The sequence below is a fragment of the Sceloporus occidentalis genome, unplaced genomic scaffold (genome assembly GCF_023333645.1).
Source record: "Sceloporus occidentalis isolate IW3139 unplaced genomic scaffold, rSceOcc1.0.p SCAF_5, whole genome shotgun sequence".
Classification (NCBI taxonomy): Eukaryota; Metazoa; Chordata; class Lepidosauria; order Squamata; family Phrynosomatidae; genus Sceloporus; species Sceloporus occidentalis.
The window spans coordinates 133,501,163-133,524,103 of NW_028316985.1; the positions used below are offsets into that span (position 1 = coordinate 133,501,163).

At 40.5% G+C, this 22,941-nt stretch overlaps 1 protein-coding gene across 6 annotated transcripts in view; it reads right to left on the bottom strand.

The window, feature by feature from the left end:
• LOC149312848 (palladin-like) overlaps positions 1–22,941 on the bottom strand; it is a 288,974-nt gene that overhangs the window by 6,404 nt on the left and 259,629 nt on the right. For all 6 annotated transcript variants that reach the window (XM_089525522.1, XM_089525520.1, XM_089525521.1 and 3 more), the window contains 4 exons: positions 17,806–17,955; positions 12,419–12,513; positions 5,323–5,455; positions 575–782 (listed from right to left, as the gene is read on the bottom strand). In XM_089525522.1, the coding sequence (XP_089381648.1) occupies positions 575–782; positions 5,323–5,455; positions 12,419–12,513; positions 17,806–17,955 (586 nt within the window). The remainder of the gene's footprint in view (positions 1–574; positions 783–5,322; positions 5,456–12,418; positions 12,514–17,805; positions 17,956–22,941) is intronic.

Below are 22,941 nucleotides of genomic sequence, written 5' to 3' on the forward strand. Positions count from 1 at the left end.
ATAGCATGCCATTGCCCGAATTTGCGTGTGGCAGTCTATCATGCAATAACATGAAACCCCATGATTGCACTCGGACTGACTTCCCATTGCCCAAATTTGTGTGTAGTGGGTTATCACGCAATAACGGTAAACCCCATCATTACATTCAGATGGCCATTGGATTATACTTCCAATTTCCCTTGTCTGATAAACTCCAAAGTCACACTTTCACTTAGTCAATATCCCTTATAATACAGATTTAATCACAGGAGTCTACCCAGTTAATCATACTAAGGTGTCAGGAGAATGGATGTGCACTTAACAATTAGAAAAAAGTGCCATAAAATTCCTGAAACTGAAAACTGATCCATTGCCTGGTATTCATAAAAACCAAAGAGTGTCATGGATTATGTCCCCACTCTGAAAAGTCAATAGGAGGATTGGATAAACTGTCAAAGATCCAAAGGCAACTAAAAACCTGAGTGCAGAAAAGAAACCATGTGATCATAATCCACTGCAAGGAGGTAAAAATAATAACAGCAATATCTGAAACATCCTCCCTTGTGTGACCATGGGCCGTCCATGGAGGAGTTACCTGCAACAATCAGTTCCAGGCTGAATGTGTTCTGACCAGCTCGATTGGTTGCCACACATGTATAGATGCCAGCATCCCTTGCTGTGACTGGCTCTATTATCAGAGAGTGTACACCATTTTCACGCACAAGCATTTTGTGGGAGGAATCTGAACGTATTACACTTCCATTGAGTTGCCAGCTGATATCTGGGGTTGGCAAGCCACTGACCTTAAAAAGGACACAGCAGAGAGGCCAGTGAGTTAGACATACAGAGATTCTAGAAAATATGCAGGCATTGTATCAAAATTCCATAAAGGCATCCAAGAAGTTCCTCACTGATTTATTTCAGATATGTTTGAGAAAACGTCACAACAGAGTTTGGAAAAATTACTTTTTTGGAACACTCTGAGAGTTGTAGTCCAAAAATGTTTAGTTTCCCAAGCTTTGGTTCAAAATGGTGAGGCATACTTTTTATTTTGATTCCCATCATAGCAATAATTTTCACAGCACACAAACCAAAAAGATCTCCTGGGCCTTCTGCCATCTCCTTATAGTTTTGTACTTGATTACTAACTTTCACTACTTTTTTCCACTCAGCAACTGCATAAAGCCAAACATGATAAAAGGATTCCTCCTTTTAAAGGAGGGATGTAATAAAAATTGTTCAGTAAAGTTCAAATTCCATTCTAGCTATGCACAGTTCATCACTTGCATCCAGAATGCTTTGAACCAACCTCAGCTTGCTGAAAGATTGTATCATTATTAGTAAGAGTTGCTGCTTGGGGCAATGGGCGGGGAGTCCTTTTAGCAGCATTAACTAACCACTCAGGAAAGTTGCAAAAGTTGACAATTCTGTTATATGAAGAGCTTGAACACTCTTCAGCTGGCATCTTCTTAGTTAGTGAATTACAATGGCATGTTGGACTTACATGATTGCAATGTACTTTTGTGGTAGCTGCAGAGGTTGGGATTCTGTTCTGACCATTCAACAACCAACCGCCCTTCCAAACTTACCTTGTAAGCAGTGTAGCTGTAAGAGAGCAGGGGAGTGATGGAGTAAGTATCCAATTATTCTCCTGTAGCTGAACATGCTGCAAATACATCATCGGCAGAGCCATTGCAAGGAAGTTCGGAGATGCCTTCAGATGCCTGTTGCAGCTCTTGCAGTTACAGGGAAATAGCTGGATGCATCCCTACTAATCACTCCTCTCTCTCTAAAAACATGGAAATGGCAATGGGTATGGGCTCATTGGTGTTTTGGGGGGTTAGAATTAGGAGATGTAGCTACATGACACACATACATCTGATGCAAGAGCTCAGTCTTTAAATTTAATTGATTTCAGTTTTGACCTATGGAAGGTCAAAGACGTTAAAAGGAATCAAGATGGTCAGAGTTACCCTAATCCTTATTTCAGAAACCTATGACTTTGGAGAGTCCAAAATATCCAAAGGACTGCTGGGTTGATATTTTCAGGTCAGAAGTAAAGTTTCCTACTAGCTGGGCAGTTTTCATTCATTGTCCCCCCCTTGCTGGATTTTTGTTTCTTTCTCCCACTGAACCCATGGAAATGAATCTGTTCAGGGGTCTAAAAAGCTGTAGAACTTCTGCATCCAAATCTCCTTCAGACCACCTCCAACATCCCCACAGAATGCCTCCTTCCCACAATGCTGCAGTTCTCAGAAAGTGGGAACGGTCTATAGTATATGTTTCCCTAGTGGGATGAAAAGATCTGGAAATATGTGATCTTGATTTTTTTTTCTTACAAAGGTGTGTATCTACTATATCTTAGACCAGTGCTTTTTAAGCTGTCTGATCTAGGGGAATGGCAATTTCTTTTTCTGTGTGCTAGGGAGTAATGCCATATTTGTGCCCTTTGGCCACAATTGTTCCTTTCTTTCCTGAAAAAATTTCACCAAAGAGCAATTGATGGCTTGTAGACTGTCATCACCACTTTGAATAGCATTGACATATAGCACTATACAACTGCATTGTAAATTATCATGAAAGACTGATACCATAATTTCTTTTTCCTCCCTCCTTGTGCAAATATATCATACTATCTATATCAGTTAAGTAGTTTCCATCTATATGTATAGCTCAAGCGGGATGATCTAATACTTTTGTCAACACAATACCATCAAACATTGCACTAAGTCAGCTTTGCAAGGGGAGAACTTGTGCATTTTACAAGGAAAAATCAGAAGAAGCTGTCATACCATGTATTTACCTTTGGTTTTGAACTCATCTATCCTAAATGCAGTGTAAATAGGCTAAATTCATGGACATAAAATGACTGTTTTACTTGACATGTTGAGTAATATAAAAGATGACATCAACCATTCAATGACATCAACCACCCAAGAGAAAAATATGTTTAGTGAAATGTAGCAGAACAAGACAATAATGATTTTTTAAGGCGGGATACAAACGGGCAGGGGAAGACGTCTTGGAGGTGTATTCTGCTAAATACGGAGCCTCCAGACCGCCCGCCCCGGGGGCGTGGCTCAGGAGATGGGGCTTCCACATGGGGGGCAGTGAAGACGCCTCACCTGGGGCCGTTTCTGACCCGCAGTTTCCAAACCGCCGCCTCGGAGGACGCTGCAAAGAGAGAGGCAGCTTCCTCACGGGCGGCCAAAAACGGGGCTTCTTTTTTCTTTTGCCGGCTGGCGGGTGCGCAGCTGCGCAGCTGCAGCGCTAAGCAGCGGCGGCAGAAAGCCTATGTGCACATTTAAAGTGCCCAAGCCCCTTTAAAACTTTTCCCCCCGCTCTGCCCAAGAACAATGGTGGTCTCCTGCCAGCTGGTGATCAGCTGGTGTTGGCATCCTTGTCCTCTTGCACTTTGCCAGTGTCACCAGCATCATGGATGCCTCCTCTCCTTTGGTCCCCGTGCTCTTGCTGAATCTGCAATGCACAGCCACAGCTGTCGCCGCTGCCACCGCTGTCCCCCTGCCATCCCCCATCACCTCCCTTGTACATATGTAAATATTTACAGTTTTAGCGGTTTTTATTGTTAGGTGAAAATGGCACAGGAATGTGTGTAGGGGCTCACTTTAAAGTCCAAACTTTCCAAGCAGCGCATGCGTACATGTTGCTCTAGGGTTAGGGTTAGGGTTAGGAGTCTTAAAATGCGCTGCAGCTGTGCTGCAGCTTCCATACCTGCATGGCAGCTGACGCTGCAATTAAAGCCTGACTGCAAACTGCGCATGTTCCAGGACCCCGACTCATTATGCGACGCAGCAGACACGGAGCTTTTAAATGGGCAACTTAAATTAGCAGCGTAGCAATTCTGGCGTACCAGTGCAGCAGCTTACAGACGGAGCTGCGCAGCTGCGCATCAAACGGAAAAGAAGCGGAGAAAAGCAGCACCTTTTTAATGCCGCTTCTTCCCGCTTGGGGCGTGTTCATGGCGGCATTCAGGTAAGGCCCGTCTGAAGGCTCTACCTTCATGACGTCATGAATACACCCCTTTTTGCCCGTCTGTATCCCGCCTCTGAATTGAAAGAGTGATGTGACATTGTACGGGTATATAGTGTTTGCAAAGACTTATAGATGGTTTGAAATCAAGCTGAATGTAGAAAATAAACAGAATAAATATTGTCCAATAACAAATTTCTAACATATTGGTCTGGTTCATTAAACCATGATTTATTAGTATATATTCAAAGCCTTGTGAGCCTAAGCAAAAATCTCAAACTCAAGTGTTTTTTCCACTCTTCTCCTATGTAGTTGGAAGGAAGAATAAACTGTAATTCAGCCTCATTTTTCTTGATACCTATAATGTTTGAACCAGGACACATGAACCCATATCCAGTGTATCACTAGTGTAGCAGTGTTGTGCTTCTCTATTGCACAAGTGGTACTGACAGGTAATGTGTACAAGCAATCTCTTGAATAACCAGTTCCTCAATGGCAAATGCACGGTTTCTATAAATGCATATCCTAGTTCAATGAACCTTGTGCCAATACAATCACACTGTTGAATACAGGTTCAAAACAAACTCTAGTCAGCTGCTAAACAACTGTCTAAATCTGTCTTGTTTTAAAAACTAAAGTTCATTAGTTTATACCAGAAACTATCAAAAGTGAAGCTGAATAATGGTTTATTCCCCTCCAGACTTTGTGCAAAGAGCAGATAGGAGAAACAAGTGGTCAGGCCTGAAGTTGATGCAAGTAAGTCTGTTCCATTCCTTTCCTAGGACTGCAATTAACTTAAGAATGTGGAACAAATTCAGTTTTGTCCATTGGCTTATTCTTTGTGGACACTGCCACGTATCCAGTTCCATTTGTAAAAAATAGTGACAGAACTTTAAAAAGTGCTTTGACATCTTGGGCATTGTTTCAGGAAATTCATTACTTTAAAACCACTAGAGGGAGCATGTGTTTTGTCAATGAACAGTATTTCCAAAACTGCAATCATTGCTAACTTTTACAAAGTTATTTCTAATGAAATAACATGCATCTATATATTAATCATGGTTCAATAGTTGGCTTTAAAATAGTACACTGAAACTCAGCCTATACATAATTTGATCAGCAATTAATTCAATAATCAATTTGCAACACAGGTTTTAAAGAATTCAATTTGCCATAAGCAATTGTGTGACAAATTTAAAGCAGAACAGTGAAATGTGAATTAGTTTGCTGTTAGACCAAATCCCCTACTATCCAACATCTTCCCCATATAACAAAAAGGAAAGTATAACACAATTATAACATTCACTGGGCTATCAAGATTGAATTAATAATTTTAAAAGATAAAACATGTACCTTGCAGTCCATTCGGCAAAGTTTTCCTTCTTGTACTATCAGGTCCCCTGGGGCCTGCAGGAAATGAGGTCGGAAGAAGCGTTCCTGGATTGGTTCATTTTCATCTCCACTATCCCTTGATCGAGAGCGAGGTCTGTAGAAAACATACCAAGTAAATAAGCCCTGTTTAAATGCAATGAAACTTTTGAGTAGATATTTCGAGGATTGCTCTGAAAGCAATGTTAAAAGTTCTGCCATGCCACAGCTCTACACAAAATTGCCAGACAGTATATAATAAATCTGTCAGGTTGTTCCCAACTTAATTGTGTAGATCTATCGTTGCATACCAGTGTTATCTAGGATAAGCTCATAAAGTCAGCACAACATCACAGACTGAGACTCTGCAGCTATTCAACCCTCATTCAGTCTATCTGGCTTACAGTACTTGCCAACGCTTATATGACTGGCCTAGACAGGAGTAGGCATTTAATGGGTTAGGAAACTAATAACCTCTAGAAGACCTTGGGCGTCTATGCTCCCACAGTACAATTCCCCAACACCATGCTCTCTTTTCCCCTCCTTTGCCTGTCTGCCTCAGGGAAAGAAGAAAAGCTTCCACTGTTAGTAAAGATCGGGCTGCTTACTGAAAGTCCTGCCTTTGAGGGCTTTTCCAAGCAGGCACTGTTGCCAGGGCAGGGCCAACTACTGAAATCAACTGTGTTGCAGCAATATAGGTGGTTTGACTAGGCAACTGTGCTTCTATAACATAATAGGCTCTGAAGATCCACAGAGCCTGGCAGTAGGAAGTGGACAGATCTTTACAGGACAGTCAGCTCCTAAAAGTGGAGGCATTCCTTCTTTTTCTGGGATTAAGGGAGAGGGGTAAGGAGAAGAGGGGCTTATTTCCATGCCATTCCATGTGCATTGGGGGCGAGGGAATGTTGAGGTGAGGGTACACATTATTTGGGGGATCAGAAGAAAGAGGTTGGAGTCACACTTGACTTAAGAGTAAGAATGTAGCCTTATGACTTCGAGAAGCAAGTGATCTTGTTGGTGTACTTAATGCATGCATACATTTGTCTACATGAGCCAGCATAGTATAATGGTTTGAGCACTGGACTTTGGAACATCAGGGTTCAAATCCCTGCTCAGCCATGGAAACCCAACTGGTAATCTTGGGACACTCTCTCAGAGTAAGGTAATAGTATATGCCTCTGAATAAATCTTACCAAGAAATGCCTAAGATAGGATTTCTGTAAGTCAAAGTGGACTTAGAGTGTACAACAACAAACATTTCTATTAGGGAAGCAGTAGGACATTTTTATCCAGTGAGCCCTGTGTGTATTCTATTCTGCTCAAGGTCAAAGAAGAGGAGTTGCTCATGAAGTACCTTGAAGCATGTGAATATGCATCCTCACCTGATGCATATTTGCTTGATCCTGCTGATATCAGTGCTATTACTCCTTTGGTTGTGCAGCTGGCTGTGCAACACTGTCTTTCAGCACAAGGGTTGCACAACACAAGGAGCATGTAATTCCACATATGGTGATTTACATTATACAGCCCCAATGTACAATCTCAACCAAGGTGTAACCAGCACTTGAATTAGTAAATTAGAAGACTAGTAAGAGTAAAAAAAAAATCTCTTTTTCTTCCAAACAATTAAAAAAAAAACAGTATTGGTGGCAGTGGTGGAGGGAAAACTTCCATGAGAATTTGTTGTCGTTGTGTGCCTTCATGTTGTTTCTGACTTATGGTAACCCTAAGACAACCATATCACTGGAGTTTCTTGGCAAGATCTGTTCGGGGGTGGGGTGGGTGGGTGGGTTGCCTTTGCCTCCCTCTGAGGCTATGAGAAAATGACTTGCCTAAGGTCACCCAGTGAATCTCCATGACTGAGCAGAGTCTTGAACCCTGGTTTCCCATGAGTATGCCTGGAACCAATAGAAGCTTCTAAATGAAAATTCCATTCTGCTCATTGAAGTTCGGTTTCCAAACAAAACCTCTTTCTTGTAATGTGCTAACACAGTTCCTACAAAGTAATAATAATAATAATAATAATATGTTTTATTTATAGACCGCTATTCCGCGATGATCATAGCGGTGTACAGTAAAATCGTAATAAAATACAAAATACAGTTAAAGGAGGGAGAAGTCTCGTCCTTCAGGCAGTCCCCGATGTTGCTGGGTCTGCCTGATGGCTCCCTCTGAGGCCGAGATGACAGTTGAGGAGGGAGGAGCCTCTTCCTTCAGGCAGTCCCTGATGTTGCTGGGTCTGCCTGATGGCTCCCTCTGAGGCCGAGATGACAGTTGAGGAGGGAGGGGCCTCTTCCTTCAGGCAGTCCCTGATGTTGCTGGGTCTGCCTGATCGCTCCCTCTGAGGCCGAGATGACAGTTGAGGAGGGAGGGGCCTCTTCCTTCAGGCAGTCCCTGATGTTGCTGGGTCTGCCTGATGGCTCCCTCTGAGGCCGAGATGACAGTTGAGGAGGGAGGGGCCTCTTCCTTCAGGCAGTCCAAGATGTTGCTTGTATTGTATTGTATTGCCCTTTTAGGCAAGTCAACAATGCTAGCACCATTTTAAAAGCACTTTCTTGGTGAAACAGGACACTTAACTACCCAATAGGAAAGGAGGACCTAAAGGGACGGCACCAACCAAATTTTGGAGTTGATCGTTAGTCTTCAAAAACCTGGTTACTTCCATGTTCAAAATCTAAATCAAGCTTTTTTTAAAAAAATTTCAAATGCTCCCTATGTGTGTGGAAGCATTTTTGCCATGATTTTGGGCTTTCAGGGCCAATTTCAGCTCAGAGAAGTCTTTTTTTGAAATGGGAAATGAATAGGAATAGCAGTAGCAATAGCATGTATATTTCTATACTGCTTATCAGTTAACTCAGCACTCTCTAAGAGGTTTACAATCTGTAAGTTAATTGCCCCAAACAAGCTGTGTACTCATGTTACTGACCTACGAAAGGATGGAAGGCTGAGTCAATCTTGGAGCCCCTGGGATTGAACTCACAACTTTGTGGTTGTAGTACTGGCATTTAACCACTGTGCCACCAGGGCTCCTTGGTGACTTCTGCTTGCTTCCTGTTGTTAAAAAAGGACTTTTCTGGACTTAAAATGGCCCAGGAAGGCCTTTTGTAGGTCGATCCGTGGGAGAGGCGGGAGGTATAAATAAACTATATTATTATTATTAAAACATGGTGAAACGGCCCTCACACGCTCAGAGAAAGTTCAAGAGGCATCTGGGGGCAATATGTGTATATTTTTGTATAATCCTCCAAGGTCTTGTGGGGATGGCTAGTGTGGCCTCCTAGCCTTCCACAGTTGTCCAACCCTATCTAAATAAAAAGCATGAGCAGTAGTGCTAGACATCAAGATGGGAAATATTATCAACTTCATTACTGACGTTATAGCCAAAGTCTCCATTCTGAATCAGAATTCCAAGGTCTGCAATCAACCAATATACAGTGCGCCTGTGTCATACATGGGAGTGCTGTGTCATACATGGGAGTGCTGAAAGCCATGCGGGGACAAGGGGTGGCGCATCCCTAGGGAACAATGGGGTGTGCGCCCATGGCGCATGTGCACCGCTGCGCCACCACATGCATGAGCCCCATTCATTTAAATAGGGCTTGAGCATAGGCGGAATTTGCTTTAGGTGTGGGAGTCCAGAATGGATCCGTAGGTAAGGGTGCACTGTACTATAACCAAGATCATTCTGCACAAGAATGGATCCTGCACAATGTTTTTCTTCTACACCTCCAAACACCTACATCTCCTGCATGTATATTAATTTCAAACTAGAATTTAAATTGGCCTAAAATGATGAGATGTATTCATATACCCTAAGCAAAATCTTGGCGTTAAGGAGAATATGGTATGGGGGAGAAGGGCTCAATTACAATACTGCTGTATAAAATAAGTAAGATGTGAGGAAGCATAAGGCAATTTCTACACAGCTAGAAGAACATAAATTTAAATTGAAGCTCTTTGTTTATGAGCCACATAAGATTTGCTCTATTATACACACATTCAAAACTGAGTGCTGACAGAAACTTGAAAATATACGAAGTGCCAGATGTTAGCAACACCATCATGTTCCAATTAATTTCGAATATGTTTCTCACATGTACAAGCACACATGTACCCTAGAAGAAAATCAGAAAGGCAGTGGAATGGTCTACCTAAATGAATCTTTCTCTAGCCCAAAAATGTGTCACACAGCTGTAAACCTCACCCCCATACACTGGGCACCACCCAGCCAAATTTATCAAGTCCAATTGGTTTCAGTGGGAAAAATTTACCATATATACTCATGTATAAGTCGAGGGCAGTTTTTGAGGCCAAAATCATGGATTTTGATATGACCCGTGCATAAGTCGAGGCCATGTTACAAAAGATCTAAAGGGGGAAACAAAGCACCACTTCCCTCTCTACATCTCCCTCATTGAACCTCTCATAAGGGTCACAGTATCAGCATGGGGAAACAAATCTGGGTGCATACACACACACCTCTTTGCATCAGCATTTCCAGGCTCACAGCTTGCAAAACAAAAAGGGGGCACCAGCCTTGTTTTCTCTCTGCCTTTAAGCCCAGCATTTCCAGACTCACGGCTTGCAAAAAAAGGACACCAGTCTTGATTTCTCCCTGCCTTTAAGCCCAACATTTCCAGACCATGTCTAGCAAAATAAAAAAAAGGGAGGACATCAACCAGCCTTGCTTTTAAACCCAGCATTTCCAGACCCATGCCTAGCAAAATTAAAAAAAAGGAGGACATCAACCAGCCTTGCTTTTAAACCCAGTCTTTCCAGACCCATGCCTAGCAAAATAAAAAAAAGGAGGACATCAACCAGCCTTGCTTTCTCCCTGCTTTTAAGCCCAGCATTTCCAGACCCATGGCTTGCAAAACGGGGTCCAAGCCTGGGCATGCTCCCTCTCTCTGCATCCCTCTCCCTTCCCTCAGTAGCTCCTTTTAGCTCCAGCTGTGAGGGAAGGCTAAAGGAGTTCTCCCTCTCTCTCTCTCTCTCACTCTCTCTCTGAGAGAGGAGAGGCTGCCGGCACCGGGACTCAAACGGGGAGCTGTTTATGGGCACTTTTTTTATTAACCTAATCAGCAGTAGAAACCTATTGACCCTTCCATAAGTCGATCCTTGATTTTGGAGTCCATTTTGGGGTATAAATTTCTCGACTTATAGTCAAGTATATACGGTAAGCAAATCCTGAGTGCTTTCAATGAAAATGGATGGAACTCAAAAATGCTTCGCTTGGGATGGATCATGGTCAGGTCATCCTTCTCCATTTTTCCACTTTCCCTTTGTCTATCACAACCACTTCCATTTTTCATTTTTGTGATGTCTGAAAACATGTCAGCATGTACTCATACACTGACATGCCACTTTTATGTTCTTACATTGCTTTTTTTTTTGTTCTTTTCTTTCTACAGCAGAGAGACTGTGGAAAAGCTTTTAATGGAAACCATAAAAAAAGCCCTATAATGAATTCCCAGAACATGGGTTGGATTCAGACTGAAGCATGTGCAATTAAGGTGGTGGATGCAGACTTTCTTGTCCTATCTTTACACAACAGCAAAAATTTTACCTTGCTGAACATGCTGGATTAGGGACCATGATACATGGAGTGAGCTGTGGTGTGGGAAGAAATGCATTCCGTGAAAGTAGTTCTGCTGTCCACAAAAGGCAGATCTACCCATGTTTTTTCCTCACATTGAGTTGAATTTCCTTTACTCTGACCACATGTAGGTGGGAAGACAGATACACCAAAATGTATTCACTAACTGCAGGACAAGATTACTTAAGGATATTTTGTACTTTATGCAGCAACTGAATTTTATTAATATTTGCCATGTTAACTATGCAAAGTGTCTAGGGACGTGCAACCCCCACTCCCCATGCATAGTTTCTATATTTAGTACAGTGAGCATATGCAAAGCGCTTACATCTGTTGTACAGTGCTTGGCTATGTTCTTTTGAAGAATGACAGCCAATGGAATACTCCAGGCAGCATGGACAATGGTCTGCTGGCTGGTGTTTCAGGAAGCAGTATTTCCAAAAACAACTCTTCCAATCTGTACAGCTGAATAAAGCCTGAAGCAACTCCTACAATTCATTATTTGTGCATCTACACTGCCTAAATAATGTTATGATAACACTTTAAATGCTATGGCTCCATCCTATAGAATCCCAAGATTTGTAGTTCTACAAACTCTTTAGCCTTCTCTGCCAAAGAGTGCTGGTGCCTCACAAAACTACAGATCCTAGGATTCTGTAGGATGGAGCCATAGCAGTTAAACTTGTGTCAAACTGCATTATTTCTACAGTGTAGATGCACTCAAAAAACAGACCCAACAATTTTTAGCTAATTTTATAGGACTTTTAATCTTTACAAAAATGCTGGTGGACCTCATTATCTAAAGACTGCTCTATTCCACACAATATTTCCTGTCAACTGAAATATACTGTATTTTCAATGCACTTCTGTGAGTGTCCTCAGTTTTTGTGGCTATACAGAGGGGGACCCAAAATGTCATAGCAACCTGTCCTCTCATATCTTAAATAGCTTCTAATAATGTTAGATATTCTTTTAGTTATTTTTTGTCCTTAGGTTTTAATTTTGAAAAGCTTATCAATTTATTATTTTATCTCCTGTTTTTATGTTCTTCCACAACCCCACTTTATTCTACTTTTTCTGTTTTAAGCTTGTTATTGTAAGCTATCTGAAGGTCACTGAGTACAACAGGAATCAAACAAACAAACAAAGACCATAAATATTGTAAAAGCTGAAAAAATACACTTATTTGTAGAAGTAAATAGATACTCTTAGTTTCAACAAGAGTTTTCAGGCAATACTCTTCGAGCATTGAATTTCCCTCACAGTCTTCAATGAGATCAACTTGTAGGCCCTACATAAATATGCAAGAAGGATTAAGATAAACACAAAACCTTCCATGAAGAACTACTTGCTTTGTTAATAACTTTGGCAATCGAAACAAGGATTATGGGTAAATAAGTGGAAAGTTTTTTTTCTGCCAGTAATGAAGCCACAAACATATCTTGACATCTTGAGAAATAATGTAGTTGCTTATGAAGAGGGTACCTTCTGACATGAGGCTGGCTAGGCGGTGTTCGTGGACTGCGTCCTCTCTGGTTGACAGCCTGAACCATCAGCCTTCCTGTACAGCTTACTCGGCCCTATGAATCAAGAGGAGAGACACAAATTAAGAAATTATATATTTTAAAAAGCTGCCACACAAAACAGACTCTCCGTGGTTAATGTTTGGCGGTTACATGTCTGTAAAAACAGAATAGCCACAAATAGTGCTTATTACAATTACATCCATATCCATGACATTTTAACTACATTTTCTACAAGACCCACAGTTTGACTGGGGGTGGGGTGGGGGTGGGGAGAGATGGCCAGAAGAGATCCCAAAGAACAGAGAGACTCAACAGAAAGGCAGTGGGATGCCTATTCAATGAGTATGCAAACAGAACATAGGTTAGATAACAAGGGTTTACAACAGTAGTTATTTTGGGGATCAATTTTCCCCCCTGGAACCCTGGAGGGGCTGCACAAATGGTCCACATTGGAAGGGGTAACAGAACCAGAAGTCCATTATATGCCCTTCCTTGGTGTACAGCAGCCACAAAGGACATTTCCAAAGTTAGGCAAGATGGTAATGAAATTAAATGAAAGAAATAAAAAAGTTCCTTGGGCAAGAAGGTCAGAATGGGATCCCTCCTTCATATACTGACACACATTCCTGAATCTAAGCTCCATTATCTACAGGGTAAATACATGCTGTTCAGCTGTTTATGCTCCTTCCCCTTGCTGCCACTATTGCTTGCTGAAGCTGAGGGAAGGTAGACACTGAAAGCATGGAAGAGTTACTGGCAGTCTGAGACCATCCTGCCTGGGCATGGACTTAGCAAGTGCCCCAATAGCGTAAACCCATGTTATCAACTGTAGAGACCACAGCACCTCTCCACCACAAGAGGGGATACATCACAGTCTGGACTGAAGCTTGGAGTCAAACACAGGCACATGGGTATAGGTATTACACCAGTCAGATGTAGAAACAGTACCATGCCAAGCCACTGGATGGTGGAATTACAGTTAATATTATGTACAACATTGACTAAAACATAGTTTCCCATGCCCATTTTGTGTAATGTATCCACCTCCAAAACAGGATTTTCATGCAATTCACAGCGGAATTAATAAGAAAATGTACACAATTAGCAAAGTTTAAAAATATGCATCTATATACACTTTGAAAGTTTCCCTTCTATGACTTGTTTCTAAAATACTAATTTGGTCAGCTCATTATCAGTTTACTTAAATCTTCACTGAAAGTCATAGGTCTTGTAGTCATAGGTCAAGGCAGTGCACATCTGTATTAGCTCTGAGGGCTATCAACATACTTCGATTAGTGTTAAAATTAAAAAGCATCCGTATTTCCATTTGATGATGATATAACACAGTTGGAATCTACATCTTCCAGTGTGAATAGCTTATGCATTAATCCAATGTGGCCATTAGTGTCTAATATACTGTTAAATGCACAGTGGAACGTTAATGCCAGGAGACATAATTGTGTTTATTTGGAATTGATACAGTGACGAGAGAATATAAATGACTGGCTGAACCACGTAAATGCTCTTCTTTGTTGCATAATAAAATAAACTCCTAGATTCACATCCAGAGGGTTCTTTGGTTATTTTCCAAAAGAAATACATAAATCATGCATCATTTGTCCCATAGCCAAAGAAGAATTAAAGCAGAATGTTTTTAATTTTAATTTTAAAAGAGCATTACTTTCAGTCACTGCTTAAAGGAATGATTGGTGATTAAGGCTCATAGAGCACATGCTGTGCACGTAGAAGGTCCCATCTTCAATCTCTCTTCAAATATCTCCAGATAAGGCTGGAAAAAAATATTGCCCAAAATATGGACCAACCATCTGACTCTGTATATGGAAGCTTCCTTTGCTCCAAGCCCTGCAATCCTACATAGACTTAGCAGGATATGCTAGCATTTTTGCCCTGCCCTTTTGTCTTTGTTCCTGTCCACCAGTGGACTGTGGCTCCTTTGAATGTACCTTAAATCAAATTAAGTCCTTAGCCTAGTAAAAGTTGCCGATCCTTGTTAGGAAATAAGCCAGGATCACAAACCATTACTTGATCTGGACTTATTTGAACTCATCATGTGTAATTTAATTATAGAAGCAGCAGCATCAAAACACAGTTTAATATCCTGGCATGTTCACCAACTGTAAATTAAAGTAATCAAAGTTTTTCTGAAACAAGATACTCTGGCTAGTTTAAAACTAAAAACAAAAGTTTCTGAACCTCTTTGTAATGAGGGCAGAGAAGAAGGTGGTAGTGGTTACACACAAGTTGCTCATAAAATGGAGAAACACAGCTGAATTCTGACACTGTTTCTTGCAGCAGAGGAGTGCCCTGACACAGTTTAGGAAATAATACTGTGCAATCTATATGGGCAGTTTTCTGTGTCCGTGTGATTAATTTTATGCAGAAACAACATTTATATCTCATCGCTTCACTATTATTTCTGATTTCAAGTCAGACTCTCTATGTTTTCTGCATCTTTCAGTAAAAGGCACTAAGAGCTCTAGAGCTTTGCAGAAATTGAATCATTATGGTTGAGTAGCCTAGCAACATTCATAACAGACCACAACACTCTTAGGGAGGATAAGCCGTGCCTTAGCAATAGAGCTCATTATTTCTAAACATAACCTTATTTGCAGTTTTGGGTTTGGCAAGATCTTTGGTGCTACACACCACCATCTTTCATTCATCAGATTTGAGTGTGTGTGTGTGTGTGTGTGTGTGTGTGTGTGTGTGTGTGTGTGTTTATCCTCCTAGGCTGCAGGAATGGATGAGTGAAAAGTGATGGGCTGGTAAAAGATACTTGGGCTGCAATCCCTTAGTCTCTTGTACTTAGCAATTTGCACTCAGATTTCTAGGTAAGCATGGATAGGACCAGATTACCATTGGTTTAAATTAAATTCATTCTTAATAGTTGTAATAAAGTGCTGTGCTTCATATTGGAAGAAGGTCTCAAGTGGAGTGCTGTAGAGGTCAGTCCTGGGGCTGACACTCTCCAATATTTGTATCAAGTATTTATTTTAGACGATGGGGTAGAGGGAATTCCTATCAAATTTGGAAATGATAAAAAACTGGGAAGAGAAGTTAAGACACTGGAAGATAAGAAGAGAAACTTGATAAACTGGGCTGAAATTAATTTTAAAATTATAAAATTATTAGAATGAAATTCAGCAAAGACAAATGAAAAAAATCTACATTTAGGCCACAAAAACCAAATAAACAGTTATAGGACTGGGTATTCTTGGTTCAGAAGTGCTCCATGTAAAAAGGGCCTTGGGATTATTGTTGCTCATAAATTGAACATGAGCTAGCAGTGTGATGCTGCAGCAAAGAAGCTAAGTGCTATCTTAGCCTGAACTAGTTTCCAAGTCAAGGGAAGTAGTAGTCCCATCATATTCTGCACTGGTCAGGCCTCATCTGGAGTACTGTCTTCAGTTTTGGATGCCTCACTTTATGCAGGATACAGACACGTTGGAGCAGGTTCAGAGAACAGCAACAAGGATAAGAGACATGAAGAAGAAAACATATGAGAGGTGGTTGAAGGAGCTGGGCACGTGCAGCTTGGAGAAGAGAAAACTGATGGATGACATCATCGTACTTTTTAAATACCTTACAGGGAGTTCTCTGCTGGCTTGTTCTCTACTGCCTCAGAGATCAGAACTAGGCTTTATGGTTTTAAATTAAAAGAGGGTATATTTCAATTGAACATTAGAAGGAACTTATTGATAGTGAGAGGGGTTCAGAAATGGAACCAACTGTCAGGAGAGGTGGTTGGGTCTCCTTCTCCTGGACACCTTCAGTAAGAGGCTGAATCACTATTTACTGGGGATGGTCTAGGTGGAGATTCTGAACTGAGCAGGGGTTTGGACAGGATGGCCTATGAAGCCCCTTCCAACTCAATGTAATGTACCAATGAAAAGACAACCTCAGCCTGTTTCTAGTAAAGAGTTGGAACAATTCTCAGAAATGTTAAAATGGCCATGCTGACTGGGGGATTCTGAAGGTTGTAATCTAAAAAGTAACTTTTCTAAGCTCTGTGTTGGGAAACTTTTGGGGGCTGAGGGATGCATTTCTTAAGAAGATTCCAGTTCAAAGCTCCATGTCAGCAATGGGGGAGATTACCTCCTCTCTCTCATTCTGCCATCCCTCTTTCTCTCTATCTTCCAGCCCCTTTCAATTCTCAGAACTCTCTTTTCACCTCCTCAGCTAAATGCTGTTGGGGGAAGGACAGATCTCTGTTGCTAGAGTTCTGAACAAATTGCATGTAGATGGCTTTAAATATTAATCCAATATCTATTCGTCACTTCATTACACATAGGCTGATTTGAGGTTTAATCAGGATGACCTATGTTAAGAATGGTAACCAAAAATAAACTGCAGTATTGACTTTAACCACCGTACAAAGGCATAGTGATGTAGAATACTATGGCAGGAATCCTGTTGGTTATTTTCAACCAGAGTGCACACAATGAACCAATTGTTGAATTGGTAAGTAAATCTAACTGATTAAGTGGCTCTTCTCTTATCAGGACTAAAAAAAGGATACAGGCCAATGTGTGACAAAGCAGAAAGGCTTCTTCTGTTACCTCTGTGGAGTTCTTCATTCCCCACTCCACACTAAGTAGTAAAACATGTATCATTTCTCATCATCACCACACTGGATGTGAATACTCCCCATGCCACAGCTGGGGAGAGTGGAAAATCAACATAGTTCCTCCACTTCTTGTGAGAACCCACATTACAACTCAAAGAGATTCAGCAGTAATATTTGTACAAGAAAGCAGTGTCCACTCAAACCAGGATGTATTTCAGTATTACTGAGTCCAATTGTAGATGTCACAGCCATAAAATCTGGCCTAACTTTTGGAATTTTCTGTTCTTTTCTGAACCCTTCATTTTCTTGCGTACCATTTAGTATCATTATGATTTCCAGAGAAATTGAAAGCTTGCATAATTTGTAGCATTTGGTTGGTCTTAGTAATAGTATTGCACAACTGTGGAGTTGGTTTTTACCCCTGAAGCAGCAAGAATACCTTTGTGGCTATCTGTGACTGTTGTTTTTTATTCAGTATGCAATCATCAGCCTAAGAAGACAGTATAACAGCAGTTGCTCAAAAATAGATCACAGTGAAATCTTGTTTTAAAAAAAAAATTATTCCCCAATGGCAATTAATTCCCAGCTTGGCAACATGTAGTGGTCCCACCCAACTGGTGTGAAACCAACACAGAAGCCTTAAGCATTATTTGCTCCAAAATGACATCATTCTTCCATTATATTGCCCCAGAGTCAGATTTGTTTACAAAGATCTGTGCCCAAGAGCATGTTTATGCTGGAGACAAGACTTGGTTTACCTGTGGGTTGGCAGCCATGATAGTATAATTCCCATCATCATCCAGGGTGGAGGCTGTAGTGTGGAGAGAGCAGGTCCCATCAGGTTCTCTTTGCATCCTATAGTGTTCACTCCTTTTAGAGATTTGCTTCCCATCTTTGAACCAATAAATCTGTATCCGAAAACAAATCACAAGGAATAAAGGAGAGATGAATACAGTAATTATGCAAACTAAAGTGTGAACAAGTCTCAGCTATTGATAATAACGCTAGGAACAAAAATGCAAGACAAAGTATCGTATAAAAAGGGGCCTGGCCATGAGTTAATGGCTTAAATTCTGATCTTTAGATAAAATAATCTAGTAGAAATCTCTTTTCTTTCTTGTACCAAATTCTTAAAATATCTGCAGCTATTGTTCTTCATGCACTTTACAATAAGTGCTGCACCCATTCATTTGTGTAATCTGGATAATGAGGAGGTCAGTTAGAGAGTGGTCCTTTCTTGCTACAAGGGAATGAACTACAGTGCTGTTCCATTGTATGACTGTATCCAAAGAACTGTGAATGGAAGAAAAATAGTTGTTACTGCTGCTATGCAAACACTTGCAGAATGCCAAGAGATTGCACATGTTACACAGCAGCTCTCACACATCTGCTCACATTAAATTGGAGGAACATAACTGGAATACAAGCCATTTTCTCACACAGCAGTCCAGGAATAAAATATTCTTTCTGTAAACTGGAGGAACTTTATGCAGTCAAAAAGTATAGCACTGGTGAACACAATCTGACCAGTATTTCATATGTAAATAGATTAGTCAGTTACATATACAAATAGGCACTAATTTTCTATAAAACTGACATTGACAGTTTTAACAGCTTTTAAACTGGTGTCAGGTCTTATAGTCTATCATACCACCCCAGGGCAGCAGGGGTGGCATGATAAGAGTAATAAATATGTTCTTTAAATATGCCCAAATACACCCTAAATTCAATATTTTGATTTCTTAGAAAATATATCCAGGAACAGCTATGCTGGCCATACAACCAAGTACAGTAACACCCAAAATCCACAAAACAGCGACAAAGAGTCATAAAGTCCTAGAAATATAATTTAAACTCCTGAATCTCAAAGGAGGGGTTTTTTTGTGTTGCTAATGGAGTTTAAATTTTATTTCCTGGACTTTATGACACTGTCTCCCACATCCCCGTGGCGAAAGAGGAGAAATGACCTCTGCCTACATGTATATCCCTACATACCATCTTAACTGAGAACAAGTATAACAACTTGTCAAAATGTAGGTCTAGGATTCCAAGATCATCATTTTCTTTCTTTCTCCTGTTTGATTTCTAACACCTTTGCATGATAAAAAAAAAAAAAAAAACATGGAGCGTTGAATACCTTTTTTACTATGTATTTCCTGTACTGTATTTTGGTTGGTCTAACAAATGTATCACTATTTTGTGGATTTAGGATGTTATTTAAATTGGTTTCTTAGACCGCCTTTACTCAATATAGAAGCTTGTTTTGTTGCATCTTTTCCAGCTACATGTAGTGAATTTCTGGGTCTACTTTAAAGTAAGAAGGAAACATGAGGAAAATGGCTAAAAATGAAAACCAACACTTATAACTTATCTTTGGTGTGTTACAGAGCTCCCAAAAACGGCGCTCTGCCAGCCCCTTCATTTGCGGCACGGAGGAGCCCCAGCGGCCAAACCGTGTGACTCCTCTGCGCCACAAAAAGAAGCCCCAAAAGGGGCTTTTTTTGCAGTGCGCTAATGATGTCACAAGGCTCCAATGGCACACTCGTGATGTCATTTGTGCCGTGCGACATGCAGTCGCTAGGCGTCTACTACATCAAGATGGCAGCACCCGTGTAGAATGGGCGCCGCCATTTTGTACATGCCGAGCGCGTACTAGGGTTAGGGGCGTCCGGAAAAGACGCCCCTTTCTAACCCTAGTACGTGCTCAGCATGTACTTTATGCCCATGGGGAACAGGCCTTAGTTTCATTGTCGTTACTTGAAGTCTGAAAACAGCACTTCTCAAAATGTGGTCTCTGGAGAACATTTTATATCATAAAGGAGGACTGAATACCACAGAAACTATGTTTATATTGCATAAAATCATTACTACGATTGGTGTAGGACTGCATGCTGTAAGATCTGCTTTTCAATTTTCATTACATTTCTCTTACTCTTTAAGAACATGGGGAGAATTAAGTCTTATAAGTGAAACCCAGATTAATCAGGCTATTGGAATGCATGTGCCCCCAACAGTAGCCTCTGTCTGGTTTTAGCAATATACTGAACAAATTTACCAAGAAACCCCCATGATAGGTCAACATAAGTTGGAAACGACTTGAAGGCACACAACAAGTGACCAGACTGGACTGAAAAGTAACCAAGAATAGTAGGGAAGGAGCTGCAGCCAGAGCTTGGAAAAATATTTTTAAAGGCGAACACACTTGTGTGACAAGACTATGCTAGGAAAACAATGTATAACACACAAGTAACTACTCATTAATTTGTAAGACATTTCTAACATGTTACTTTTGCATTTTTAAAATGGAAATAATCTTTCAAAATAGAAAGCTTATCCTGTTTCATGAACAGGAGAATTGCTATGCTCTTGTTACTCTGAAAATTCATATAATTCATTCAAATTCATATTAAAGATAATGTTACTTGTACTGAGTACCTTTCAAGTTATTGTAGCTCAGTGGTAAAGCACACAGTTTACATACAGAAAGTCTCAGGCTCTGGAATGTCCAAGTATGTCTGAGAAAAGACACCACCAATTAGCATAGACAGCATTGAGCTAGATGGGCCAGTGATTCTACTCAGTATGAGGCAGCAGATGGGTGAACACTGGCATGAAAATTAGAAGGACCAACACTCATCACTGCAAAAACTGGATTTAACTGTTACTACATGGAACTGAACTCCAACTACTCTGAACAAATTTGTGAATTCCATTTTCCCTCTTCCTCCATTTTTAAAAAAGGATAATTATAAACCATAACTTTCTTCTGTATGAAACCCTGAATTCCTACCACATCCTGTGCAAACGGTAAATAATACCACTTCTAAAATATTATGTGCCTTGTTGTTTCCAGCTTATGATGACCCTGAGGTGAATATATCATGGCGTTTTCTTGGCAACTTTTGTTCAGAGGGTTTTGCCTTTGGCTTCCTCTGAGGCTGAGAGTGTGTGAGTTGTGCAAGATCACCCAGTAGGCTTCCATGGCTGAACAGGGATTCAGATCCTGTTCTCCAGTGTCATTGTCCAATGCTTGAACCACTGCACAATGCTGGCTCCTATGCCTGAGGCTCTATGGCTTAGCCTTTATCTCAGGTACCAGAATAAATTGTAGTTTCTTTAGTTCCTACCTGTCACATGAGCATCCAAACTCTTTTACTTCAGCAACTATATCTGAAGAAATTAAATTGCTATTCATATAGCATATTTTGAAAAGTGGGGAAGGAATCAAGCTGGTAAATCATGCACTCAGTCTACAAACTGGCAATAGGCAATAGACTACTAGAATAGAATGTACATATATAGGCTTCTCTGTGTTATCAGACCATACTTTCTGCAGAGTTAGAAACTACTTCTACAACAGAGTAGTGAATTAGTAGCTCTCCAGAGGTTCATGGGCTGCATCTTTCTTCAGCCTTTAATATTGTCTGTGTTGGCTAAAGCTGATGAACTTGTAGTCCAGTAACCTCTGAGAGCTACATGATCTTCATCCCTGCTGTCTACTCTTTTATATGTTAAAGACTGGTCAATCTGCAAAATGCACATAGGTTTGAGACAGGACATGCTATCACAATCCTATATCTGTCTCATTCATGTTCGGTAAACAAACTGGTCACACTAACAGGGCTCATATAGTGCTGACCGAATCATATAGTGGTGACTAAAGCCTTACAATAGAAACACTGCCATATTTTTCTATGAATATTTTTTGTTACTCATAAAACTCTGCTGCTGCTCATGCCAAGCTACCATCCAGCTGGGCTAAGCTAGAAAGTTCTGTATACAAAAAGATGATGTGCATTCATACTTGAACCACTGATGAATATTGCTTACTTACATTCTCTGTCATACCTTTCTCACTAGATATTGCCACCCATGGTTTGTTTTAACTGAGATTAACATTTGCACACTTACTGCTTATAAGTGCTTTCAAATGTTATCAGTAACAACAACAACAACAACAAAAATGAAGAAAGAAACTGCTGCTTTAATTTACAAAGTATTGAGCAGGCCCTGAAAACAAAGTTCCCCCTATATATATACAAAACTGCATTTGTTTGACTTTTGGACCAGTATTAAGACTTGCAGCCTTGTCCAGTATAAATACTTGAAGAGGGATGTGGATTATGCTTACACTACAGTGTTGGGGGTGTGTGTATAAAATTTGGCTGGTAATCATTGGGAGTAGAAAGTAAGATGGGATTTTCCATAGTATCAGATATATGTAGGCCCAGTTGTACAAACTGACTGGACACTTCAAGCAATCTCTCACAACACTAGTTGCTTGCTTGAGTGTGCATGAGGTTACAAGAGTACACTCTTAACTAGTTGTGTCAAATATTTATGAATGACAAGACTATGCTAGGAAAAGTAATAGATTCTTCAGTTTGGGTGGAAGCTTATGTGAAAGATGCTAGTGAAAGGTCTTTTGAGAAACTGGGACATCAGAAATGATTAAGAGAACTTGCTGATTTTTCCAGGCCTTCAACCAAAATGAGTTTAAGACAATCCATTAATCTCATCCTTACATTTCCCTCCAAAATATAAGGTAGCTAAAGCTATTACAAATTGCAACAGTAAATCCTTCAAAGTTCTTTGTCTCTCTTGGAATCTAACCACTTCTTTGTTTCTTATTTAGATACACAAAATAAGGGTTTGCCTTTAAAGCCTGGTAATCTTCATTCAACTAGGAATTTTTCACAGCTTGGAAAAGCTACTATTATGGACTGCAGCTCCCAGGAATTCTCCAGTGAGAACAGCTAGGTGTTATATTGGGTGAAGGACTTTTAGAGTAACAGCTAGGATCCTCTATTAGCTACTTAAATATAATTTATAATCATGGCAATGCTGTCATAATCATGACTATGTAGTGATTATGAATATGAAACAAATGTGAT